This window comes from Leuresthes tenuis, unplaced genomic scaffold (genome assembly GCF_036924035.1).
Source record: "Leuresthes tenuis unplaced genomic scaffold, fLeuTen1.0.hap1 SCAF_8, whole genome shotgun sequence".
In the NCBI taxonomy this organism is placed as follows: Eukaryota; Metazoa; Chordata; class Actinopteri; order Atheriniformes; family Atherinopsidae; genus Leuresthes; species Leuresthes tenuis.
This window is the reverse complement of record NW_027325362.1, coordinates 6,463,292-6,477,347: the sequence shown is the minus strand read 5'-3', so window position 1 is coordinate 6,477,347 and position 14,056 is coordinate 6,463,292. Positions and strand designations below refer to the sequence as shown.

Here is a 14,056-nt window from a genome sequence, read left to right as displayed (position 1 = left end):
TTTTACAATACAAACGTTGAAAGAGGATAGCAGCCAATGAAAAAGCTCCTTTGTCATGACGCGGATTTGGTTAACCAATAGATTTATGCGACGTGCTCTAATGTTTTCTGACAATTCCGGGTTGAAAGTAATAGGAATTTCACAACTCCCTGGGGAGGCCATTCACGCTTACTTTTGAATATCTATTTAATTATTTAAATATTTTCCTTTTTTAAATATTTGGAATGATATAGTTGTTAAAACGGTTCGACAGCACTTAATATTCCAGTGGACAAACCAGATTCAAAGTGTTAATGTTGGGAGTTGTGAACGTATCTAGTGAATCTGCCCCCTTCAACAGCTGTGTTTATCAACATTGACACAATTTGAATCTGATTAATATTGTTACATAATCAGTCCGAATGCAACACAAGGAAGAAACATGGGGAAACACTGCCCCTGTCAGGTGAAAATGTAACAATTCACTGTTCATCAGCCACAACAACCCTGTTTCCAAAAACCTTGGGAACCCCCCCCCAGAGGTCTCCACTACCTTTGAAATACTCCAAGCCACAAATAGATTTATACGTATTTAGGTTAATTAATAAACAAATAGGGAAATACATCAAATGCTTAAAATTACTTCTTTTTTTTTACATCAATACACTCCAAATTTGAACATGGGTTATAAAATAATATAAATATAAAAACAATTATTGTGAACTAATTAAGTTGAAAGCTGAAACTCAAAGCTGAAAACGAGTATTGATAGGTCGGGATCTAGGGGCCAAAAGGTGGCACAACCTTAGAAATACATACATTTCTAAAGTGGAAATCAAGAATTTGTCAAACACAAATGCAAGTTAAAACTCTACCATGCAAAGAAAAAAAAAACATTAACAAGAATCAGAAATGCTGCCTCCATTATACTGCATATAATAATAAAGTCTGGAATTTTCTTTCCAATGTTGGAAAAAGAAAGCACTTTGACAACTTTCTTCATCTCGTCCACCCCGATCAATCCTTTTAAACTAATGCAGGTTTGTTGGACTGCCTTCCTCTGCTGACTCGGAGTTCAAGACAAAATTCTTACCCAAAAGTATAATCCATATTTGTACCACAAGCTAGATAAAGGAGATTCACACTCAGACTTTAAGACAACTTAGTCACATACTTCTGATCAGATGATGGTGGGACGGACACACATGGGGATCATTGGAGGCAGCACCAGACCAATCAGATCCAACAATATGTTGTAAAACCAAGAAACGTAGCAGCTCAGAGTAAACAGCTACTTTATGCCTGTTTGTTTTCAATACATGAAAATTTAATAACACAAAACCACCACACTGTTTCATTCCTTTTATTGTTAAAGTTAAGTTATCCATCCCAGTGTTTGAGGACTTAAATCACAGACTATATGCAACAATCATCCATTTAATCACCCCAGAGAACAGATTTTGAAAAGTAGCTGAAGTAAGGTGGACTTTCAGTACTGTATCCTACAGCTGGAGTTATACTTGTGCGTCACAATCTGCTGAACAACAGACTAATCCCGCCCACACATCTGCAGCCTAAATATACATTCTTTGTTTTTCTGTGTCACAGAATATCTTTGGTTTTTTTGACACACAAATATAAATCCATCTTTACACTCATAAACACCGACTCACTCACTCTCATTCACACAGTAAAGCTGGGGCTGATGGCGTGCTTCATCACAGGCGTGCGTCTGGAGTTTTGGGACCGTCTACGTGCTGGAGTGGTGGCCCTCCCGAGTGTTGTCATGCTCCCACGAAAGCCATAGCAGTGTCTCTCTCCTCTATCAGCTCCGCCGCTGTGGCGTCCATCTTTGATCGGGAAAAGTCGTTGACGGCCAGGCCCTCGACCATCTTCCAGGTCTTATCCTGAGGAAAAAAAGAGCTCCTTTAGTGGTTTTTTCATTTTATTTTTCATTTTAATAATTTTAATCTTCACTGTTTATTTAAAGAGTTGTGAAAGGACATTTAGTTTGAGATTGAGCATGTGATTAGATAAGCATTACCTTGATCTGGACAGGGAATGAGTATATGAGGTCTTCTGGGACTCCATAAGAGTTCCCAGTGGAGTACACTCCCATTGAAATGAACTCTCCCTAAGAAAAATAAATAAATGGAGAACAGAAGATTGGTTAAAGATCCATTTGAAATGCAACGCTGCTTAATCCAAATACGGAAACGCAGGCCAGAAATCCAAATAACAAAACTTTAGTTCCATTTATTAGCCACAAACTGGGGCCAGAAACATCAAAGTCTAAGTAGATTCTTTACATTTTTATTTTCAAGTAGATTTACAAACCTGCATTTTGTGATTCTAAACATCTACTATTAAGAAAAGGAGTCCTAGGTACGTCTCTTTATGAGAACGCATCTACACTTTAACAGATACTTACAAAGCCCCCTGGTGACACTGATAGGAATAATAATGATATTTAAGAATATGATATTAGGTTTGAGGTTTCGTCTTAATGCGAGGCCACAAGATATAGATCTGATTTATTCTCAATCCTGGGGGAGGTCTGTGTCCCAAATCATCCAGGAAGAATAGATACGAGATTTGAATATTTTAAATTTTGGGATACATTATAATGACATCTTACAGTTCCACCATTGGCCTGTTTAGTTTTTCTCCCCACCAAAGCCCCCAGGGTGAGTTTGTAGTTGGTTAAAATGTGACAGTTTCACCCTTTTGTTTTAAACAGTTTTTACTCTGACTTCTGTTTCACATACACTGATTTCTTGGTAGGAACCGAACAATATAAAAAGTCAAATAATGATTTGTAATTTTTTTTAAAGCATTTTGAATAATAAAAAAAAAAAATCTTATTCCATTTTAGTGCTGCACACAGCACATATATTTCACTTTGCATCATCTTGTCTAATTCATGCTCTTCCTTTCTCACAATCCAAACATGATCATACAAAAAGGATAAACTGTTGATCTTCCAACGTAGAGAGTTGGTTATAGGTTACTCCAGTGAAAAACTAAGCACAAATTTGTCCTAAAAGCATTCAGCTTAAATCCAGAGCGTTGCTGGTAAGAATAGCTCTGTGCTGACGGGCCGGTCATCCCAAGGTGTGTTGATAAATAGGGCTGTGCATTTTAAGATGGTGCGGTAAACATCTAAATCTGTGGGCAGAGTCCTCACATTATCTTTTGGCCACATTGCCCACCTCAGGCTAGCACGCTGTATATAGCTACAAGTCAAACGTGACTGCTCGTGCAACAGCTGAACAGTTCAACCAGCGTCTGTTAGTATCCAGTTACGCTGCTTTAAATATGTCTGGGCTTCAAGAAGTTCTGCTTTAGCAGGAAGAAATATCTGTAGCGGATAAGATGTGTAGCAGAAAGAAACCACAGTAACATGCTATGGTGGGAGAGCCAGGGCAGAAGCAACAGGTATGATGCTTGTCAGCCATCTTCATGAGCAAGTCTTTGTTTAGGTCTCCAAACAGTGGAAAAATTATATATTTAAGTGATAATTAAAAGCCCATTTTTTAAAAATGCTTCTGATATCTCTAATTTCATTTGGCAGGTATGCTGAATGCACATTGGAGACACTCGTTCTGTTACTCACTTTGCTTTTCATTTCCATCATCGTAATCAGAGAAAAAGTGAGGCGAAACATTCACATATCATGAATATACCAGAAATCAATATGCCGTTTACCTCGGGGGTGCCTAACCAGATGTCTCTCATGTGGTCACAGATGGCCTTAGCAGCAGACATGGCGCTGGAGAGCTTCCTGGCCTTGATGACTGCTGCACCTCTCTGTTGCACTGTCTGCAAGAACAGAGCCCAGACCATTAAATAAAAAACAGTATCAACTACTGTGAACAATAAAACAAATGTTGCATTTGGGGAAAAAAATAAATTGTATGAATGATTCCTTACATACAATCCTAAATCACTTCATTGTATACAGCAATTTTACACAGTAAAATATGTAACTTTGCCTTAAAAAAAAGTAATAACCAACTCACAGCTATGAAACCTCCTTTGAGCCAGGCATCATCTTTGACTGCATCAAAGCAGGCCAGCTGACTGCCAGACATGTTGACCACACAGTGGTGCACATCTGGGTACTGGGTAGACGAGTGGTTGCCCCAGATGATAACATTCTTCACATGATTGGCAGGAACGCCGCAGCGTATCGCCACCTGCAGGATGGATGGAAAATGGCTGCTTTAACTTCGAGTCTGCAGAGTGTACAGAGCTGAAACTGTAAGGGAGTCAAAGAACCTGAGAGCAAGCCCTGTTGTGGTCCAGGCGGGTGAGGCAGGAGAAGTTCTCCTTGGGGATGGAGGGAGCAGACTTGGCTGCAACCAGACAGTTGGTGTTGGCAGGGTTTCCCACAACCAGCACCTGAAAACACATAAAAACAATCTTCAAGACATCTACCACACTGTAAACTCAGACTAATAACACATCAATAATCATTCCTGCAAAATTTAAAAAGCACATAACTCTGAAATGAACTGGTGCCCTTACTTTGACAGTCTTCTTGGCATACTTCTCCAGGGCAGTTCCCTGGCTCTTGAAGATGGCCACATTAGCTTTGAGCAAGTCCTTCCTCTCCATCCCCTCCTTCCTGGGCATGGAGCCCACCAGGATGGCTGCATCCAGGTCCTTGAAGGCCACTTCCTCCTTGTCAGTGGGGACAACATCTGTGGAAAGAGAGAATTAATTACAGAGAAGTGTAAAAATACTGAATGCACAGATTTTCACAGTTTGGGCAGTTCCTGATCCCATAAATAGCAGCAATAAATGAAGACAATACAAATAAGAGATTCTGACTTGTTTTATATTCTTTCATTTTGTGCTTTAATCTGTTGTTTTTATGTATTAATTCTTGCCCTTTTTTAACATGTTTTCTCTGACATTTTAACAGTTTTGTTGAGGTTTTCTGGAACTGAGTGTATGGACAAGGAATCTACAAATAAAAAGCCCCTTTGGGCTTAACAAAGCTGGCGCTATCCTCCGCCCAGCCAGCAGTGTATCTAACGGAGCCCATCTCAGTGCATGAGGTGCCATCTTTGCACTGTAGTTGGTTATTACTGGGGCCTCTCACAGTCCCTGTCCAAACAAAGCAAGGGACGGCACCATTTCAGGGGAAAAATTCCAGGTCACAATGGAGATGGCACATAATGGCGCCTCACAACTGATGTCATGAGAGGAGTTACAATGATGACACCAAAGAGACTGAAGTGTGCTTCATCAAGCCTCTCTGAAAGGGAACCAGTCCTGGCTGCGAGGTATTTAATCCTCCAAGTAAAAGCAAATAATTACATTTAAAGCAACGTCTTTTCCACCATTTAAAAAGATGCACAGCGGCTCTTATTAGCTGTGGGATGTGTAGAAATATATAAAGTTTAATTAAATGTTACTAATAAATAAAACTAAGCTGCTTGAATCACATCAGCTAATTAAAAACATAATTGTGGCTGAATCTGTAAAACTGTGCCAGCATATTGAAACAAAGACTTACAACTTACACTGAACTGCAAACTAAATACACAACTGCTCTCATTACCATGTATATTGAACAATAACCAAGCTTTCAAATGCTATGCATGCATGATTAATATTTTGACCACATGCCTAGTTGACAAGAAATTGTCACTTAATAAATTCAATAAACAAAACATGCAGAATAAAAAGTAGAGCTCTGCTCTCCCTGGGATTAAACATGCAGAAAATGAACCCATGCACACGATACTTGGAGTCAAACCACTCCAATTGAATATATCCATTTCTGGACCACATCTCCTTGTAACTACTGTTGACTTTATACACGCCGACACATGAGCATTTATGTTATGTGAAATGAAAAGCCAGACAGTCATAAAAGTCATGGTCTACAGGTTTATATAAAGCAGTTATATTTGATTCCAATGTTATGATAACAGTTGTTTTGACAGAGATTTACAGGCTTACCTCTCAGAAGTGGGAGGGCACAGTCCTGCAGCTCCATGACCACGCCTTCCAGGACTGGCAACATGGGCGATATGTCCAAAAGGAGCAAAATGATTGGCTGGCAGAAGAAGGGGAGGCATGTCAGGTAATGAGTAAGATGAATGAAATATGCTGAACTGAAATTGGATGTATTTAGATCAGTTTTCCTTATATTTAAGATCATGTCAGCGGTAGGCTCGGTTCTCTGTGGGATAGAGTGTGAATGCCTAAGCCATAAGGCTGACAGACAACAGCATGTGCCAAGTGGATCAAGTGGTTTTAAAGATGGACTAAGGCCCTTGGCACAAGACCCACTGACTTCAAGGACAATCCTGGCTTGTCCAAGGCCACATGCATGAGCAAGCGCGATGTGATCAACGCCCCACAGGGACAACATCTGTTCAGTGCTGTTCCCCCAGATATGGCATGGAAAATTCATGACATTCAAGGCTGTTTACTGGTGGCTGTCAATATCCTTCATATGTCTTGTGACACTGCCTTTACACTACCCGAAGAGATAAGAAAATTGAGTGTGTTATAAGAGTAAGACAAAGCCGTTCTTTACCTGGTCTTTGCCAAAGACATCTCCCTTGGCAATGCTGAACAACAGGGAATAGGCAATCTGCCCAGCAGCGCCGGTCACCAGGACTCTAATAGGCTCAGACTGCGACATAGAAAGGAAAGAAGACTGCTGTTATTACTATTAATATTGATTACAGAAGAAGTGATAGTAGCAGTTAAATTATGCAATGCATGTGGGGTTGGGTGTCTATTCTTGTTAAAAGGATTAAACAGAGCAGGGGGTCAGTTCAAAAATAGACCCCGTGCCCTTCATTTAGAACTCACGGTTACATAACAAAAGCAGGATATACTTAAGCTATCAGTTTCATCGCCATCTTTAGCACTCGGTCAGCCCCTTAAATCAACAGGCAACTGAAGAAGCTAATTATAAAAACCTATCACCTTGACCAAGTTTCTACCCGAAATACACGCATGAGTCTAAGGACAACTTACTTCAAGCCATGAACTGTTAAAATGAATTTGCAGGGATAACTTTTACAAACCCTGCTCAACTACACTAAGTTTGAATTAAATAGACTGGTCTAGCAACGATTTGTAAAGCATTACAGAAAGCATATTAATCGATTTATGTGTTTGTTGGGTTTACTCACCATGTTTCCGCTTCAGCTTGAACTGTACTTCCCCACTTCTGGATCAAGGCTGAGCTAACACCTATTTAAGCCCTCAGTTTATCACGACAATCGTAACGGTTATACGGCAGATTGAGCATCCAGGTAGTTGTAGTTTTATATCGTTCGTGTAGTCCTTAGTGGAAAATCTGTAACTGATATGAACAACTGAGATTATTTATAGCCAGAGAAAGGTTGGATAAAATTGGAAAGAGATGCACTTATCTATGCTATAAAAGAGTTCTACATGTTATCGATTTATAATGATGCTCTAGTAGCTAGCACAGCTACAACATTAGAATTAGCCGCTTGTGGTTGCTTAGCAACCCTAATGTAGCAGCAGCAGAGCGTGGCTAGCTGTTAGCAGCGAGACTTTGTAGCTTAGCTGCTCGTCATAAAATACATAGAAGACCGGCTTGTGTAATATGAATCAGGAGAACAATTACTTTGATATAACTTCTTCGTGTGAGTTTAAATTGTATAAATAATGGTATGAATATAAACGTTTCAGATGAAAAGCCGGTTCTTAAGTTTGGCTAACGCTAGCTAACTACTTGGAACAAACAGCGACTAGTGACGTTTATATCAACAGTTAGTATGTGGTAGGTTTAAATAAAAGACTGAAGCCAAGCCCTCAAAACGTTTGTAACTCCCGTCAGTGAGAAAATTAAGGTAAGATGAAGTCAACTTTATAATTCACTTTCTTCCTCCTGCTGCATCTGTACATGTAAATGTTACATTTCAGGCTAATAAGGTACATATAAGGTTGCTGTTTGCGATTCGTGCATTGACTTGTGACTGTGGTCCTATGTTTCTTTCGACTATCGTTTTTCAAGTTGAATGAACCCCATGTATAGCCCTACTGCAAGGGAACAAGATGATCAATATTTCATGAGCTCATCATTACAGCCTCATTACACGACTTGAACAAACAACAGGTGAGATGGGGTTACACCAAACTGGCATCAGACTGTGGTGTCACCCTGGGATAACTTGGCTGTCTGAATGGTTTCAACACTTTCCCAGGTGGTGTTGTCATGTATTGAGTGTGTTGAAACCAATGTTTTTGCTCAATTTAGAGTTTTTATTGGCTATGTCAGTTTGACAAGTGATCAGATCTGTATTTTGCAAGATAAATAATGTTAACCATCACCATTCAAACCCAGATGAAATTGAATTTTTTTCATAATCACAAGATGCATCACGGTTCAGCTTATGACTGACTTGGAAGGTGTCAGGCTGGGTAAATGATTCTGTGGGGTGTCAATAGGAACTAAAGTGCTTTATGAGGCATTTGTCTAAAACTCCCCTCCTCCACTCATCTCTGAGGTCAGGATTGTGGAGGTTTGTATCCGCAAACAGGATCATCTCATACAGCAAATGTGGTCAGAAAGTGATGTGAGCTTGTCATTTAACCTGTTGAACCTTGAATTCAATATTTTAAATATTTTAAAGAGAAGACTTGGTCCCCAGTTGAAAAAGATCTTTTCAAAAGATCTTCTCTTTAATTGTGGGTTTTACTCCACATCGACTTTAAAACAGATTATACGGATTGCTTATTTATCCACATGTACACTTATAGTAGATTTAGTCTTTTATACATTAATAATTTCCCTATTTTTTTTTCTTTGGTAGTTTATCCAGTGATTTAGATTGAAGAATGTCTGCATTCACCAATATCCAATATTGATACCAAAATACTTTGATAATTTACATATTTAATTCATTTTTTAAATGGATAACAGTTATCAGACATCATGGAGGAAGATGTCAATATTAGGACTGTTTGGAGTTTTCAAGAAATCTTGCAAAAGCATAATTTCGCTGAAAATGTGACCTTTTTAATGCAAACTACATCTTCTCTAATGAGGACCTGGTGGTAATTGAATCTAAATGATCATTTTTCTGTGTATAATTCTGTACAATTAGGGAAAATGTGCTAAAACCCGCTATGATTAAAATTTAAATTAGTTTTTTGACTGTCGTGGTTCTATTCAAAGGCACTACTAGAATAGTTTGGATCGACTCCACAATCTGTGCCATATCAAACCTAACCTTCTCATCTTATACTAATATTTTCATCTTTCCTGCTGTGGCCTTGGTTCTTGTCTCCATCTGCCAGTGACAGGAACTGACACGGATGCTTCCCTGAAAAGGCTCTGTGTTTGATAGCTGGATTCATAGCTGTTTGAAGCAGCTGCTGCAACCTGGCAGCTCTAGCTACAGTTTCACCCCTCTGTGTGACAGATACTTGTGTTTTTCATGGTTTTGCTATGAGACAAACAGGTGTTCACAGCTATCAGTGGCAAACTGCTGCTGTGTGATCGTACTTTTGTGTGTTATATTGATTTGAATAACCCTGAAATATGCTGTGGTCTGCTTCTTTAGTTACCTGATCAGGGTTAGCTTATCTTTATCTCATCTCCTCCTCTTTTTGTCTTTAACGTCATTTTATTATTCTTGGTTTATTGGCTGTTTGCAGAAAACAAAACAAATAGGAAAGAAGGAAACAAAAGAAACCTGGGACACTTAAATAGCTACTACCTGGTGAGATTAGTGCTGCATTTAACAGTTGAAACAGGTATTTCCACAGAAATTGGCAGATGAAATAAGAAATGAAATGAATAAGACAGCTGAAGGATCTGAACAAAGGTGAAGAAGTAAATAAAGTACCATATTTTTTGGACCATAAGGCTCACTTAAAATCCTTTAATTTTCTCCAAAATCGACATTGCGCCTTAAAATGCGGTGTGCCTAGTGTATGAATTAATTCTGGTTGTGCTTTCTGACCTAGAACCGATTTTATGTGGTACACGGCGCTTAAAAACATCTGTCAAAATGTTTTAGGATGGCCTTGGTAAGCTACAAAGCTGCACTGCTTGATGGATTGAGCATTACGGCCACCGTAGTCACGAGCCTCGCAGAGTAATACGATCTGTCCTTCAACATTAAGGTGTGTGCATTCATTCATTCATTTTCTACACCCGCTGCCCCAAAAATGGCTCCTGTTAAGAGACATGCTTACGAAGCGGATTCAAACTCAACGCTATCAGTCACTCAGTACAACAAGTGAGCTGAATAAAGTTTGACTGATCTGAGTTTTGTTTCCTTTAATGCGCCTTATAACCCGGAGTGCTTTTTAGCCCGAAAAATATGGTACTTCAAATTTCAGACCAAATGTGGAAACTATTGAAGATGGTGGTCCTGGAGAATTACCTGTTTCTGTCATAGAAATCTGTCGGATATGAGATATTTGGAAAAATAAAGGAACGGTCAAAGATCACAGTAACCTTCAGGTTAACCTTTTGTTAAAAGCATATTACTTACTTTTATGTTACTTCAGGAAATGAGCAGTTTGAGAAAGATTATGTGTAAATACGTTGTTTTCAATAAACCGTATCTGTTGCTGTGAACGCGGTCAAAACACACTGATATTTTAATTATCTGGTCTTTCTACTAAAATCTGAGGCTATTTTACATTTTGTGTGTCAAATTGTTCTTATCTTTAGAGCCACATTTGCTCCGTCACAGTATTGCTTGTCAACAAATTGGTCAACTTTTTAAAATGTAGTATTTTGGTGTTCTTTTCTATGAAAACAACAGCATGTGAGAGTTGTGACTGTGCACATTTGAAAGAGTCTGCTGCTGTTGTCTTCACTGTTGTTTGACAAGTCAGGCTCCAGAGTTTATTTTCTTCTTTGGTAGCCTTCACAGTCAGTTTGACATGGGGGGATTAGGCATACTTTGTCTCTGTAAAAAAGGAAATCAGAATGAAGTCAGAAACGGCAGCGGGACACACGATAATATCTGGTGCCAGTTTGCATGCTGGCCTGATCCTCTGTGTGTGTGCTGTGAAAACAATCAGCATTGTGGGTGTTTTGTCCCGCCCATTAGCCGAAACCTGGAGCCCCGTGCACAGAAGAAAAAAAGAGGAGGCAAAGTTCACACGTGGCCAAATCCTAAGCCACACGCATGTGCGCACGTATACAATTCTGTGGAGTTGAAACGCGCCAAAGCTCAGCGATGCCTGGATCTCGGACATTCATGTGCACAGATACCGACTACAGTCTCTCCTGCTGTGAAAAGCTTGATAAACGTGCGACGGCGTGACCTTCATCCACTCCATCTCCTCCTCTTTTTGTTCCTTCATCACTTCGCCTCGCTCATCTCCACCCTTTCTCCTGTCCTACTTTATCTCCTCATACTTTGATTCTCCACTTGTCCCCGCAGAGTGCACCTGAGTGACCCTGTTGCGACGGCGGCTGGGAGGCAGATAGCCCGCCCACCTACTGACCTGAGTATCACCCTCTTATCTGCCCCGCTAGACCAAATAGCCCTCATAGAGTACCAGCAGACAGAGGTGAGATAGCAACTTGCATTCACACAGAAGCAGACATAAGCGACACACAAACACAGCAGATAATTACATCATGGTCACCACTATCTCTCATCGTATTCAGCTTCTGTGTCCCTGCGACATATCTGTGTCTTAGCAGTGTCATATCCCAGCCTGAGATCAGCTGATGAAGCTTTAGATCAGATGTCAAAGATGATTTTTATTCTTTGTTTTTTATCTCGCTGTAAAATGAACCCACAGGGCCCCGTCTTTCCCTTCATTTGCTCTTTGCAGTAATGATCGTAATGCGGTAGGTGTCAGTATGTGGCTGTTATCTGCCAGTCACACCCGGATCTTCCCTTTACACAGCATTTGCAAAGAGGTGTTGATGGATTTGTACTGAAGATGCTTCAGAGGCACTTGTTGCCACAGCAGAATTTGTGCCTCTCAGAACTTGGATTATGACTGGACAGTTCTCAGTTCAAAGGCTCATTCTGAAATTTGATAGTTTTTGTTAAAACAAAAGATTTTGATCTCTTTCTTTAACAAAAATGTGAGCTTTCTGCACAGCAAACATTACTGCTCTGCACTGTCGAGTTATCTTAAAGCTGGTTGATCAAGTTGATTTTTCTTACACATGCTAAAGGTAAAATCTCATCTTTCTTAAATATTGTTTTTATGTTTCCAAGCCTCAACCTGCAAATCAAGAAAAAAATGTCTATGTAGCACTTATAGACCGAGGTTACAAAGTGAAGCTTTTTGAAGATTAGATAATAAAACATAATAATGGGTCCGAAAATAAATAATCCAGCAACTTTGAAGCATTCTTTCATGTCTAAAAGAGATTTCTGTTAACTTATTTCCCAAGTATTTGACTGTAAATCTTCTAAATAAACCTTTTTTGAGTCGAAACAGCCTGCAGACCCATTTGAGCTGTCGTTATTGTGTGCCATTTCTAGCACACGGCCTGGAGGCATGCAAATGTTTTCAGTCTGTCTTGATGCACCTACTAACTCTTTCAGTCTGTCTGTGATTGAAACTGGAGAAGGACTTTGTTTCCAGCCAAGTGCTGTCATGCTGTGGGAAAAAAAAAACAAATCCAACCAAGCCCTCAATCAGACTCAACACAGACATCTGCAAACACTCTAACTAACTTCTTGGCACTGATGCAGAACTATTCAATTAAATCTCGTTGCGTACACACTGAGCCACCCTCGATTGTGTCTCTTCCTCATGTGCGCTCCACAACTAGCTCTCCATTTTTCCCCTAGAGGTGTTTGCATAGGGAAATGGTCCGTGAAATGGGTTTGATGGGATCAAACTCCATATTAAGACAAATACATATTTCATAGCAGTTGATGGGACTGATTGATTGGGCTGCGTCTTCATTTCCTCTGTGCTTCACCGCAAAGGAAGATCTTTATCAGCAGGAGTGATATGAAGGATCATGGCTTGGCTGCAGAGAGAAGAGGAGTTGTTCACTTGTCGTGTTATGACTTTGAATGATTCTTGATGTATCTGTGTCGTAAGGTGTATTCTGTGCCCTAATAGCAGCTTTTCTCTTGACTGTAACCACAAGGGGGCACCAAACTGTCACATGTTGATGCTCTGCAGCTGTCTAAAGCCAAAGCTCACACTCCTCTGCTGTTGACAGCCACCGACACACTCAAAACTCCCTTATGGTTCACCAGAAATGCAGCAGCAGCCGTCTCCTGCATTCACAGCCAGTTGATATGGCAGCAAACTTGCATAGGAGAGGGGGGAATGTGGCTAATGTTTTTATCAATGCAGTCGTTGTTTTAGTTTAACAACACTGCCTGACAAACTCCCCAGCTAGTCCTCCCGCACCACCTTTCATTAACTCCAGAATCCAAATCCATCCAGCTGAATCAGTGATGGCGACTCGCTCCCGATGCTGGCGGTCACACCCCTCTGCACAGCTATAATGGGCTGTGGCACAGTTGGGGGGCCACGTCACCAACAACATTCCAGGTCTTTCCAAAAGGACGGTTGTCTGCAGGTTTCCAGCAACACCGCTTGTCCCTGTTTGTTTGCACCGTCTAAAAGGAAAGAATGTTTTCCCCCACAACATGGCTGTGTGGGGATTAAAGTCCACTCTGAGCGGCCCTGGGTCATGCAGCAGATGTTAGCAAGGATAGTGTTCGTTGCCGTGCCGACGGTTGGCTGATGGGAATGGCCTGGCCAGACAATGTTAAGCCTATATACTTGTATCGGAGAGCAGGGGGAAACTGTGGGCAAGAGAAGGTTCTGTCACACGTTATGTAGTATGGTGGTGGGAAATGTGTCTCTACTTCATCTGTACGTGTACTTAAGAAGCTGAAAATGTGCCCTGGCCGGCTTGTGTTTGTTGTTCATTTTCTGATTGGGCTTCATGTGTTACTGTCTTAGCTTCACGGTTTAGTTGCACATTATCTGACAAATGAACTTTTCTGCGTGACAGGTTGTGATGAGATGTTGTGACTGCTAATCTTTTAAGTGCTTTCCGGGCTGCAGTGATGACGAATAAATGTAAAGATGGAAACAATTAAAAGCAGTG

General features: G+C 40.4%; 2 protein-coding genes across 2 annotated transcripts in view; one reads left to right on the top strand and one right to left on the bottom strand.

Moving 5' to 3' along the window:
* Positions 1-1,327: 1,327 nt before the first annotated feature.
* Positions 1,328-7,216, bottom strand: mdh1ab (malate dehydrogenase 1Ab, NAD (soluble)). The gene is made up of 9 exons (XM_072390598.1): positions 7,146-7,216; positions 6,539-6,637; positions 5,956-6,052; positions 4,510-4,685; positions 4,261-4,383; positions 4,002-4,178; positions 3,688-3,801; positions 2,024-2,113; positions 1,328-1,886 (listed from the first exon to the last, which is right to left on the bottom strand). The coding sequence occupies exons 1-9, from the start codon at positions 7,146-7,148 to the stop codon at positions 1,764-1,766; spliced, it is 1,002 nt and encodes a 333-aa protein (XP_072246699.1). The 5' UTR covers positions 7,149-7,216; the 3' UTR covers positions 1,328-1,763.
* A 168-nt stretch (positions 7,217-7,384) lies between these two features.
* The window catches only part of wdpcp (WD repeat containing planar cell polarity effector), an 81,611-nt gene continuing 74,939 nt past the window's right edge, over positions 7,385-14,056 (top strand). Inside the window, exons 1-2 of the mRNA XM_072390597.1 lie at positions 7,385-7,835; positions 11,394-11,523. The gene's annotated coding sequence lies outside the window, so the exon portion shown is untranslated. The remainder of the gene's footprint in view (positions 7,836-11,393; positions 11,524-14,056) is intronic.